Source organism: Cygnus olor, chromosome 3, assembly GCF_009769625.2.
Source record: "Cygnus olor isolate bCygOlo1 chromosome 3, bCygOlo1.pri.v2, whole genome shotgun sequence".
In the NCBI taxonomy this organism is placed as follows: Eukaryota; Metazoa; Chordata; class Aves; order Anseriformes; family Anatidae; genus Cygnus; species Cygnus olor.
In genome coordinates, this window is record NC_049171.1 from 95,891,381 (window position 1) to 95,905,254 (window position 13,874).

The 13,874-nt window shown below is 38.7% G+C and overlaps 1 protein-coding gene across 18 annotated transcripts in view; it reads right to left on the minus strand.

The window, feature by feature from the left end:
* EML4 (EMAP like 4) overlaps window positions 1-13,874 on the minus strand; it is a 158,261-nt gene that overhangs the window by 35,002 nt on the left and 109,385 nt on the right. For all 18 annotated transcript variants that reach the window (XM_040550603.1, XM_040550600.1, XM_040550594.1 and 15 more), the window contains one exon: window positions 2,660-2,783. In XM_040550603.1, the coding sequence (XP_040406537.1) occupies window positions 2,660-2,783 (124 nt within the window). The remainder of the gene's footprint in view (window positions 1-2,659; window positions 2,784-13,874) is intronic.

Here is a 13,874-nt window from a genome sequence, read left to right on the forward strand (position 1 = left end):
TCTTTCCTTCTCCACACTCTCAGAACGAGAGAGCAGAGATACATTAATACAATGATGGATCATCCCTCTGCAGGAAAAACAGCAATACAACTTTGATGCTTAATTTCCACTAAATTTCAATGTTTATCTTTCAGTAAGACATGTTTCAATGAGGCTGAAGGAAATTCAGTCTTAGTATCGTGAAGGTTTGGACTGTTTTGTCACCAAAAAAAAGATATACTTAACAGCTTTTAGTTTTGTTTGTTTGTTTGTTTTATTTTTAATAGGGTAAAAATAGCCAAGGCCCCCATGGAAAGTGATCTGCTGTACAACAGCATTCAATAGTATCATTACCACTGACTTGAATTATTCTTAGAAAGAAGAGCACCAGTGTTAAAAATAAGCTTATAAAGGGAAGTCAGAAATTCCCTGTAGAAACTGAGCTACTTTACACTGGAAGAAAGAGGCTAAAAAGTCATTGCCTATCAACAGCAGCACTGACAGTGATCTCTGTAGCTTCTAGAGCAGCCCATTTCCCTCTTAGTAGGAATGCCTGATATTCTTTAACCAGTTCTGAAGTGCAGTAAGCAAGATTGCACTGCAAAGCAGGAATACTCAAACTAAATTTACATGAAATCACTCAAGAACCAGAGACAGTCAGCTCAGATTTCCCCATGAACTACTTCATCTTGCCAAGCTGTTTAGGTATTTCTTTAATTGTCAGTAATCTGCAGGGCAGACAAAAGCAAAGTGTGTTCTGTTGAATCTACAGTACCAGGTATCAGTCGTTGAAAACACCCACAGAACACAGCTCATCTAAAAAGAACAATTCCACCCCCACCTCCCCACACAACAACAAAGACCAAAAACCCTACCACACAATCTTTTGCCTCTGTTCTTGCCTTGAAGTTGTTTATCCTCATGGTTCATCAGCTAGCCTGTAAATAGCATCCTCCAGGATGGTAATATCAAAGGAAAGCCCAATTATAAACAACCATCCAGAAGGCAATTGCTGGAGAATTAAAAGGTCTTCAAAACAAAGCTTACCAATTGAATTATTCAACACTCCATTAACCTTTCAGTTGCAAAACACTGACATTATTAAAACACTCTGTGAATCACTGTCCCCATACCTTGTTAATAAAGTGTACAATCTTCAATCTGCCATTACATTTGGCAGTTATGGCTGGCTTGCAGATTTCTCAGCTTTTCTAAGCCTGTACACAAAGTACATGATCTGCTGCTGGAACTTCATGTCTCCAAAACTGAAGGCCAATTTTGTTCAATGTCATATGGATCAGCAGTACTCCCTCAGAAATTTTACTGCTTTTTCCTCATTGTTTTCTTCAACGTTATATCCAAAAGATATCCTATAGCCAGAAATATAGCAGTCTGATTTAGAATGACATTTCCTTAAACAGATTCCAAAAACATGTGGACAATTTGTTTAGACTAGATTTATTTCACTTTAATTAGCCCACAGCAGGAAACTGATTTAACCTGAACTTAAGGTCCTTGGACATTAAATAAATGTGTCCACAGAGGGATTTGCACCTACTTAACTGAGGGTATGATTTCATGATCAGTTTTCATCAGTCCAAACTCCTCACCGCTGCTGAAACAGTAGGTTGGCCCTTCCTCTAGTGTGTTGATCCTAGCCCTTGCATGTTTGTGGGAAAAATCAAATTAATGAGTTGATCCTCCTGAAAGTTAACTCCACGAAAAAAGATTGCATTTCAGCCAGATCAGCAACTGACCCAACCCATTACTTCATAGTCATATAGTGCCAGCATCAGCACCCAACAGTGGTGACAGTAGCAAAGAAGATCACCACAACTTTGCAAAGCCTGAGTAAGAGCTCAGTTTTCTTTCCAACCAGACTTTTAAAATAAAACATTCCTCTTTTATGGTCTAAGCTTTCATAATCTGTCTCCAAAGTTCAGAGGACGCTAGCTCCACAGCTGCTTTTTCATAACTGAATACACAATATCATTGATTTCAAACATCTAAAAGTTAATAAAAGCACAGAAAATAATAGAGAAATCGTCTTTCCTTAACTGAGTAACAAAGGGTGGCTTAAAATACATGCCTTAGGCACATACACGAATGGAGGTATGGGGAGACCCTGTCTGTACACATATCCTGATATATGACAGCGCATCATCAATGTTTATAAAAATCTTCTTGCTTTCAGCAAGATCAGAAGGATCAAACCTGGGATTATTACACCAATTCGAGTGCTGTCTAGACCTGCTATTTTACAGGAGGACTAAAAAAATTATATAATCGCAGCTCACAGGAAGAATCTGCAGAGATGGGGGGGGGTGATGGGAAGACCCAAATGTGTGCAGAAGCATGTCTCTTATGAACTTCTGATCTACTAAGTCTGAAGAACTGCCGTCAGCCACATACCAACTCACTTCTTCATATGATATATTTGATTTATTTAACATATTTAATGTAAATGACTGTCCAAGAAATCAACCACTTCATTTCAGAGCCAAAACAGAAGTAGTGCAAAGAATTGCACTTATGTGCGTTGGTTTTTTTTTCTCCTGTTAATATTCCCCTCCCAAGTAAATTGTCACTGAACAGAGAAGACACAAGGCTGATAAAGAGAAGAACGGCATGGCAAGACAAAAAACATTAAAAAATAAATAGTTACTGATATCAAGGATACACCCACTCCAGTTTTAACTTCTCAGGAGGCAGCTCTGTCCTAATATCATCATAGTTTTCTACATCAGAAGGAATGAACATTGTGATTGGTCGACCCCGCATGAACATCTTGATATATTCTCCCTCTGTTGAAACAAAAAGTATATTAATCATATACAAGTTTACACAAGAAATGAGCACAAAAGAAACTAGTAATTAGCACAGAGATGCAAATAATATTTGTGATATAACAATTATTTTTGAAATGTGAACTTGGTTAAGGCTGAGACTTTTTTTTAACTGAACACTAAAACAACATGCACACACACACACAAACACAGGCACAGTAAGTGCTAGCTGAATTTAAGGTAACTCTCTGAATAGATTAGGCCTGTAACATTTTAGACATGTAAATTAAAGAGCAAAGGTAAATTTTAAATCTAAATTAAAATATGAAATTGAATAAATAAATTATCATGAAATCACAGGATATGATATTTCAGGTTGAACGGTGACCTCAGGACATCTTTAAGTCCTACTGCTGGCTCAAAGCAGGCTCAGCCACTAGGTCCAACAGGAACGCTCGGGATTTTGTCTGGTTCAGTCTTGCCAAGCTCCAAGGATGGAGATAGCACAGCCTCTCTGGGCACTTTGCAGCCTGCCAGCACCCCCAAGGCCTTTCCCACAGAGTTGCTCTACCCCCAGCCCCTTTTTTCCCAGCCTGCATCCCTGCCAGGGGCTCTTCTTTCCCATGAGCAGGACTTGGCATTTGTTCTTGCTGTTTTGTGAAGTTCCTGCACGCCCACCACTCCTCCAGCCTGCCCATGTCCCCCGGTCTGCTGCCATCTGTAAATTTGCGTGCACTGTGTTGCCTGCTGCAGGTCACTGCAAAAGTTGTTGAACAGGACAGGTTCGGGACAGGTCCCTGCAAACTCCACTTGTTACCTACTGGCCACAAGGTAGAGCAGGACCCAAAACCCACAACCTCTGAGGCCAACCATCCAACTGTGTCTTTTACCCAATGAGCTGCCCACTCATCCAAACTGATAGCCCAACTAAGACACAAGAATGGTGCAAGAAAAAGCATCAAAAGCTTTGCTGATGCATACAATCCGAAATTTATGAACTAATAAACTAACTTGAATTATGAATTTATTAAAATCATTTAAATTGTAACCCATTGCATATTGCACCGTATCCTAAAGGATGGAAGGATGCAACAGATGACTCCAGCTCTAACACTGTCTTCAGTTGTGACAAAAAATATGCACATTTATCTGGGCACCTGTACACTTTACAAGTCTTCAGAAGTTCCTTTCCAAGGAACATCAGATTTTTTTCCACCAGAGAAAACTAATTACAGAGTAGCTCAGTGGCTTGGTCAAACACAATAGCTAGTCGTTGGAAGGTAACTCATCTAGATTTAAGGAACAGCTCTAACTAGTATAATGAGGTCCTGTCCTACAAGAGTTTTCCTTCCACACTGTGGCAGAAATGATTTTTCTAACTTCAAAAGACCAAAAAAACCCACCCACAAATAAAACCTTTGAAGGCTCTTAAGGGTCTTTACACTCCACCCATGCAGCAAAAACAGCATTGTGACACAGTTAAATCAGGCCTCAAATAAACAAGAATTAGTGCCAACAGTTCCAACTCTACTGACACAGGAGCTGCATTTCAAAAAGCACTGATTAAGAGGGATCTAAGTATTTCATTAATTTTGCATCGTGTTTTTTTTGTTTGTTTTTAAATCAGATTTCAGCTTCTTTACTGACTAGCATCCGTTGTTAATGTAACTAATATCACAAACCTGAAGTATTATAATACTCTGCTGTGAACCTTGAACTTTTTATTTGATTTTTTGGAGTAAGGACTTGAAAACCATAGCATAGGGAATTAAAGAGTTTCAAACCAAAGCATAAATAGTTGACTAAGACTGGATTAGAATAGCTGTGAATTAGCTTGAAAGTATGAAGAAATGTCTAATCACATTTGATATGAATAATATTGAGCTCTAAAGTTAAGATCTTTAAACAAATGTTTTTATATTTCTTTCAAAAGACAAACATGAGACAAACGTCCTGTAAATGTCCAGCTAATGCTTGTAAATATTTCCTGAATTAAGTTGTAAGATTATTATACAGATTGTATGAATGTGGAATCTATGTTTTGCATCTGAAATACCTAAAATTGAAATTATGTGAAACTCAGACTTATTCTGATTGAATTCTAGACTGAACAAAAGTAGTTTATGTCAAATTTGGATTATCTAAAAAGGCAAGAGAAAGCAGATAATTTCAGTGATGACGGCAAAAATAGTCTCTTGCATATCAAAATATTTTAGAAGATGTAAAGATTGATAAATAATCAAAGTTGTGACTAAGATCAGAAACATATTCACCAAGCTTAAGCTAGGGTCCCTACCCTCTCTCAGTTTGAAATAGATCACAGAAACATATTTTCTTAAGTCTTACCTACAGTCAGAAGTAAATCAGAGGGGAAATACCTGTGACTATTTTACTGTACCAAAGATACAAAGCAGTGTTGCACAGAAATATACACTAGAAACATACTCTATATTTACATTCCAAGTATTTCATTCATTCCAATGGAATGCTTTTAATTAGGTCAACGAATCCATGTACCTGAACACAAGCTAGTTAAAAGTACTCTATCACATGCACAATATTTACTCTGAAGATTTAACAAAACAGAAGGCTTAATTTATCAAAACCTTTTTGTTTTTTGCTCTTAGTGCATAGTAATTTTAATTTCTTGATGTTTAATGATTTCTATAAAACTTTTTTTTTTTTTTTAATTAACTGATGAAGTAGATTCCAGTTTATCAAATTTATGGAGTTCCCAGCCTTAAAGGATATGATTAGTGTGACTCTTTCTACTTCTAGCATGCTCAAATCAACCTTCTGAGACCAAGAACTAATTTTACTTGAATTTTGTATCTCTCTTGATCCTGGTAGTGGGTTTACTCTGCCCTGGAGGCAACAGAAGTGAATTTCGCTGAGAGAGTCCAAATAAAACTGAAAGCCACTGAAAAGAAATAAATAAATAGATTGATCACATGCTAAAAAAAATACTTCTTGTGCAGAAATTGCAATAATGGAACAATGTAAAACTAGCACAAGCGTAAAGGTTTTTCCTTATTTTGGATATCAATACAACGGAAGTTGAGCCATTTAAGTATCAAAGGAACAAATACAAAGAAGATGAAAAACAGTTGTCCCATTTCTTTCTAAGAACAAATACAGATCCTTTGAACAAGAACCCTGTAAGTCTGTCCATTGACAACAGTAGAAAACTTGCCTCAGATCAAATATCAAAGAACAAAGAACAAAGAAAATCAGTTCCCAGTAGATAATTTAGAAACAATAGTTATTTTACCAAATGTGCACTGCTTAATTACATTGCTGAGAAAAGAAAAATCTGTGTTGTAACTAGTCTGACAGAAATTTTTAGATGATTATTCCAAATTAGAAGTATGTCTCATTTTTTCCATGAAAATATTTTATAGTATGTATTTTATAAAGAAAACAATTTTTACCAAACCCACAGGTAATCTATCAATAACGGCCTTTCTGCTAAAATCTGGTGCTCATGCTTTTAAAACATGATGTAACCTGAAGGTATTTGAAAAAGACCACCCACTTCTGCAATTCAAATTCTCAGTTTAGCACTCATCTTGGCACTTCTAGTTCCGTAAAATCAGTGCAAAATGATGCCCCTAATTTAGGTTCAAATTTCTTATTGCTGCTTAGAACAGCGGAGACAAGCTGCAACTGAAATGCGTATGGATGGAGGCAGTTGCACCTGTTAGACCCTATGGACAAGAGAGTCTAAGAAGAATTTAGTCAGGTCTTTGGTCAGAAGATAAGAGGTCTTGTGGAGCCTGGAGAAAAGACTGTAGTGCTGTCAGATACAAGTCAGCTCTCTGAACTTCCCTGTTAAAGAAAGAACATTTTTGGCTTTTATTAGTTAGCTGTGTGTATTCAAGATTACCTTTGAACATACATGTTTAACACACTTGTTAGAGAGACACAGATTAGATATAACTTGATTAAGCCTCTCCCTACAGAAGAAGGAGGATGAAAAAAGCAGACAGACAACCCACTGAAAGGTTTTTGTCTAAGACTGTAAATTTCCTTTCTTCAGAATAACCTGTAGGGCAGATATAATATTAATGTAAAAATCTTTTGAAATACTAGAGATGATGGCAGCATATCAACAAAACCATTCTTCAACAGAAACTAATTGCCTAAGGCAAAATTCTTGTAAATGCAAGTTAAGAAAACCAGAGATTTAACTCTTTCATATCCTACCAGCTCAACTGCATACTCAAGAGCATCACACTGTTTCTTTCCTGTATTCTCGCTGTTTCCAGATACAGAGCACCCTGTCAGATTCCTTTTTCCTCGCTTCACCTTTGGAAGTAAAGGGTCTTTGCCATCTCATAATAGAAATGTGGGCAAGTGGGTATTAGGGGGAGAGAAAGAAGTTATAAGGAACTTTGAGGGAAAAAAAATAATAATCCAACACTTCTCTTATCCAGCAGCCTGAAAATGACAGGTATCAAACTAAAAATTCTCTGCTCCGGATGAAAAGATGTTCAGACCCCTCTACCCAATGTGCAGAAGCATTTTGGGGGCAGGGGGAGCAGAAGAGGACACCTGAAATGACCTTTATGCTCAATAAATCAACCTGCAACCACAGATGTCCCATAAATCCTTTCAAATATGGATCAAATGCACCTAAAAAACACAGTTACAGCTCTGCAGGCAGCACACCCAGGTGCTGTGGATTATCCACACCAGACAAAGAACAGCTCAAGCACGGAGCTGCTACAAAAGGCCGCATCACGTGGATGCAGCACTCTGGCTTCAAGGGCCAACACTTCACTGGGAACAGCTGGAGCTGCTTTTGTGAAGCTTTGAGCTCAAATTCACAGCCCTTGCCAGACTCCTCTTGGCTCCGCAATAATTCACCTCTGGAGCCTCAACAATGTCTTTGCACAAGTGCCAGGGGACAGAGGACCAGCGCTCCCAGTTTTTGCTCACAGGCTCAGCTCAGGCATATGAGCCTCACGTGGGAGCCCTCTTGCTGTGCTGGACCAAGCAGACTCCACACGGGCCCCTGTGGGATCCCCAGAGGTGTGGGGAAATTAGTAACTCAGCCCCAAAGATGCAAGAACGCTTGATCCAACACACAAAGGTGCTCAGGCAGAGCGATGCAAAGACAGAGCCCTGCAACTCCACAGAGAGAGCAGACCTAAAGCTGTGCTGTCAACCCACGAGGCTCTGCAAAGCCACATCAGGAGCTGGAGCTGTCTCCACAGCCAAGGCCAGCCCTGCCAGTGACATGAGCCCTGTGCCACCCCGTATGACATGTCTCCTTGTGCCCTCCCCACCTCCTCTGCTCTGGTTTTTACATTCAGGGTGCTCCAGCACTTGCTTCAGAAAGCACAGTCAGGCTGTTTACTTTTTTGTGTGGTAGCATGGCTGCTAACTTCAGCACAGGTATCTGCTGTCTAAAAGTACATCGGGTGAGAATGAAAACCACAATCATGCTCTCCCTCACAGCCTTCCTTTTGCAAAAGTAAAAATATCCTGTTCTTTAACTGTCCTTTTGCATGGCGAGTGTTAAGTCTGTTACCATGTGGCCACAAAATTTACCTTTTAGGAATGTGGGTGGCAACAACTGCATGCAGTGTTACAGAGGAGAACCTACCAGGGTTTTGATGCATTATTTTTTCCATAAGGCTGTGCGTCTCTATTAGAATTACTTCTGGTACATCCTGGGATTGCATTTATATTTTCATAATAAGTGGTTCAGTCTTTGCATGATTAACTAGCACATTAGACCCCTCTTCCTCATCGTTTCATTTTGGCAGACAACCTAACAGGCTTTTACAGCTAAAATGTTGCTAGCAACTCCTGCATATGTGATCCTGCACTTTGAATAATTTAATTTTGTCTTATACTAATCCAGGGCTCAGGAACATCTAGGTCTTACTGTATTAAACTGCCAGCCTCTACCGTATCAGTTTGGTTGCTCAGCTTCACATCATCAGTGAAATTTCCTCCATGCTCCTACTTTCCTGTGCTAAGTTCATTAGTGTAAACACTAAGCCAAATAGGTCCCAGCAGGCTGCAAACAGACTTTTGCAACCAGAGTATCTACTCTACTGAGGGTTCTCTGAAAGTTTATGGCCTGCTAGAAAAGAGAGGAATAAATACCTTGATGAAACAATGTGCTGCTGCTGAGAGGGAACCTGAGAAGCCTACCTGATCTGCAAGCAAACAAGTGCATCTCCACTGACAGGCACCGTAAACCAGTGAATTTACCTGGCATGCAGGGAAACTTGGTAAAACATGCAAGATATGGCAATACAAGCTATCTGAAAGGTTGAAATCAGTGCTTATATGAAGTCAGAACAGGAAGACTCATGCAATTACACTTAAGCAATTTATTACTTTGTGAATCATATTCTTGGGGGAATATGGAAGGTTTTCAGATGAAAATAAGTCAGAAAATGAGTAGGAACTGAAAAACAGGAGAAAAAAGATCAAAGAGATCTTTGTAGATTAACTAAGAAATATCTACAGAGAAGAGCAATTCAGGAGGCATGTTTATATCCTTCAGAAATTTGAAGAGTGACATAACTAAACCAAAATCCTGACCTACAAAAAACATGCCTCAAAATGAAATCGTCAAGGAACATACAGTAGTTTCCTAGAAGCGTGTGAGATGCCCTCATTACCTCTTACTGATTTTTACAAGAAAACTGGAGAAAATGTTAGAAGAACAAATTTTATATCACTATTCCTCATTACTTAGGCAGACTCTGAGGTAGCCCTGCAAGTCTATGCTGTAATTAACTGCTCTTTGGCTAACAAGGCTACGCATAATAGGAAGTCTAATGAGCATACAGCTGCTTTTTTATTTATATATGCATGTGTACGTATACATACATACACCTAGTAGATAAATAGCAGATAAATAAAATTAATTGTTCATCTAAGTTTAATTATTAAAAAAATCATTAATATGATCTTGTCTTGCAAACTATTAATGTCTATTTTTCAATAATGCCAATGGGAGAGCAACAGGGACTGATGCATCAAAAACCCACATCTCAAAACCTGCAGCTCAGATCTACTTGTGTTTATCATCTGAATCTTAACCTCAAAGCAAATTACAAGCAAACGAAAAACCTCAAACATCTCCAACTAGCTTGGCCAAGAAGAACTCTCTAATAATATGCAGTAAACCACCATATCCAGAGTATATTTATTAATCTGTCTTCACGTTCTAGCTGCTTGACCGGTGAAGATATGCTTTTTAATACTACAAATAGCTTCTCTCCCACAAGCTTTCTGCTTTCAGGCCTGTGTCATTAAGAATCTAGATAGTAACAACAGTTACCGTTTAATATTAAACTTGAATTATTGCAATGTAAACTAGCTTTTTTATGTAAAAATAAAAGTCTGACAAAAAGCAATACTGAACACAAATATGCTCAATAAAACTGAATCTAAATGACTCCTGCTTAAAAAATAAAATCCTGACTTCTTCAGGAACCAATAATAACTCCCAAATACTTCAATGCAAATTTGTTTTTCTGACAGTATCTATGGTTTTTAATAACAAGCAATGTGCCTGCATGAGAGCCAGCAGCTCAATAATAATGAGATAGACTGGGTCTCTATTTGCCCTCAGATACGTGAGCACCTTCAACAAGCATCTGACAGAAAACCCATGTGTCTGACTGATAGCAAAACTGTTCTGAAGTAGCTACTGGATTTTGCACTCTCTGTGAACAGAACACACTGTCAGCAGGGTAAATATTTCCATTGTGGGCTTCATGATTGCCTCATTCTGGGAAGCTAGAACTATAGCACAGTTAAAACTAGCAGAAGAAAAAGCACTGGAAACTAATAAAGCACAATCTAAAAAGAAACAAACTTAGGAATGCAGTGAATGTTTTTCATTAGTGTCCTTTTAAGTAAGCACCTGCTTGTTCCATCCATAACTTTATTGGATTTTTACAGAATTTTAATACCTCCTAGTATTGGATTTTATTGCAAAAAAAATGTCCTGGTTTGGAAGGATAAACAAACAAATCTTGAAAAATAAGCTAAAAAAAGTAAACCCGAAAACCTCTCCAGCATACGTAAAGAAGTGTGTCTAATCCTTTGCTCATGGGACTGGCATCACAAAAGGGTTGCTGCATTACATCTGCTTCAGCATAAGCCCAGATGCACAGAGCTCAGGACTAACCTTAATGTGGAGCAGGTGCAGCTCAACCCACGTGAGAGAGAGAGGCACCGAGGGAGCAAAATCGGGTGCTGCAACAGAAGGTATGTGACCAATACCAGTAACACACATGGCCTCAGCATGCTGCTATGTAGAAGAAACTCTCAAGTGATTGCCCACGAGGCAGCTGCAGGCTGTGGTCCCCAAGGCTGTGGCTGCTGGCAGGAAGAGAGAAGTGCCCAGGTCTTGGTGATGTTCACTTGCAACACCTGCAGTATGTGCTCTGTGGGACTCCATGCTGCAGCAGATTCAGACATAACTAATGCCCTTCATCTATTGAAGCTCACCTAAGATTAAATCTCACTTTCTCCTCATGCCTTTCCTTTTCATAGCTAATCCTTCAACAGAAATCACACTGAACATACACAGATGTTCGTGACACAGATAATATTGCGCCACTTTATGATGCCAGATAAATAAGATTCTGAGAACTAAGTGCGTAAAAATGCATTCTGTTAAATTTTGTTGCACTCTACTGTAGTGATACATTTCAAAAAAAAAAAAAAAGAAAAAAAAGCAAAAGTGATTCCAGGATGTTCATAGCTACACAGAATAGTCATCTTCCATCCCATTATTCCATGCAAATGTCTTCTGCTATGATAATTTGTGTTTGCATAAAGACATCGAAGTACTTTTTTGTAGATTTGCTTTGAAGCCCAGCAGTTTGCACACCAGCAGCCCTCCCCAGAGACCCCTTCACACAACTGCTAGGAAGCACATTGACACAATCATTAGCGCAGGAGGCGTGTGCTGAGGGCATATGCAGTGGTTCATGTACAGTCCAGGGGAGTTGCTTTATCTTAATTAACAGCGTGCTGAAGACTGCTCACCTTAAAAGGCAAAAGCTGACAAGCCACAAAGGAGTGTTAGAGCAGCTTTTCTTGCCTTTGGGTTGCAGAATGCGGAGGTCCTGCAGAAACAGCATCAGCAAAGGCTACCTGCCATCCTATCCTGCTCAAGACAACTCTGTCCAGCTGCAAGGGATCTACCTTCAGAAACCATGTTAATTGTCTGGGCAACTCTTTCTGATCAGCTGGGTCAAAGTGCAAATGGTAATTGGATATTTATATGAAAACTATCTAGTAGAAAATAGACTAAACCCACCTGCCCAGGATGTTGCACTGCAGAGAACTGGCTGAGTATTTCTAAGCTGATACTGGAGAAAGGTAGGGAAAAACCCTCTGCAACTACACTAACAGGTTAGCTAACAGGTGGTTATTTCTGTAGTAGTAAACAAAACAAAACCTAACACACAACCCAACATAGGCACATAGAAAAAGCTGTCATAAAATACACACACACACAGAGCTGTCAGATAAAATACATTCATTGGCCCATATTAAAAAAACAATCAATCAAAAAAAGCCTTTGTAGATAGAATCCTCCTAATTGCAACTTTGCCAGAGTTAAAGGCAGAATGATGTCCTGACGCTATATGTTTTTAAAATGTTAGTAAATGCATTTTCTGTGACAAGAATTTCTCCCCATCTCCATTATACATAGGGCCACTCATCCACATCATCTTCTTCTTTCATACCAGCCAGGCTCAGAACAGACTAAGGCATGACACACGTGGAAAGGCACCCGTTCATCGTTCAGTGAAAGCTCACATCCTCTGCAGCAACATAACAGATAGCAGGGAAACATTAAGGCCACATAAGTTAGAGCCACCAGGAGGCGAGAACCAAAAGACAGCCCATTCTTGGTGGGACACACAGAATTGTACAAGCACATTGTAAGGAAAGAATTAGTATTAAAGGCATTTTAGCTGTATGCAATTTGGTATTGTGCAAAGTTGAGTTTGGTAGAAAGGGCATTTTTAATTTAAAATTTTGATTAATTCTTGCAAACCTAAATTGCAGCTGATCTGGATGCTACTGCAACTAGCTTTCTTTTTACAGTAACTACTGCTGCACATATATACTCTTCTACAGCTGGCATAAAGATCCCTGGCATAAAGCAACAGTTTGTTGTTCCTGAAGCTTATGCATCCCTTTTTACCCCTAATCTTTTCAAATGATGTTTCTGATAAAAATCAATTTAGAATATTTTTAAATCTGTAATTTCTCTGTAAATTAGAAAAAAAAAAGTTATTGGATCCAAGTGATTTTTGCTCTCATTACAATTCATATGTTAGCTTCCAAAAATTTGAGTTTTTTTTTTTTTAAAGAAAATCCAAAGATCAAAAGTAATCAAAATGTAATGTAATCTTGCTTACAGCACAGAATTTGGAGACTACAGATTTGTTAACTAGCAGCAAAAAGTATGAGACAGAACCTCTGTGTATATATGTTGTGCACAGCATGCATTTGGATAACATGCTTTAGTTTTGAAACTGCATGCTTCAGTACAGTTTGCAGGACATAAAAGCAGAGTAGTTTTGCGACACAAGAAGTACATTTCTTTTGTTGCCATGTTCCACCACGTTCAGGGAGACCACTCCTATTCTTGTCTGAACAAGCCAGCAGGAGCAGGTAGCCACAGAATGCAAGATTGATCGGTGCAAAGACAAACACTTTAGGAGAGACTCATTTCTCATGTTAGGAAACTATATTAAAGACTTCAGTCTCTGTTCTTTTCTCATCAGTGTGTCTATGTTGTAATATTGGCAAGACAGAAAGCTGAGATAAAACAAATCTTTTAGTTGGCAGTTCTTAATATTCTGATATCTTAGGCAACAATGCAAGACTTCTAGAACCTTATTTGAACACGCATTCCTCTCTGAGGAAAGTATGTATGTACTAATTGATTTTAGACTACCCCAATAATCCACCCTATACATATGCACATTGTAATGTGTTTCAATATTAAGTTGAAATATAGAGTTATAGAATCATTAAGGTTGGAAAAGACCTCCAAGATCATCTGCTCCAACCGTACCCCTACCGCCAATATTACCCACTAAACCA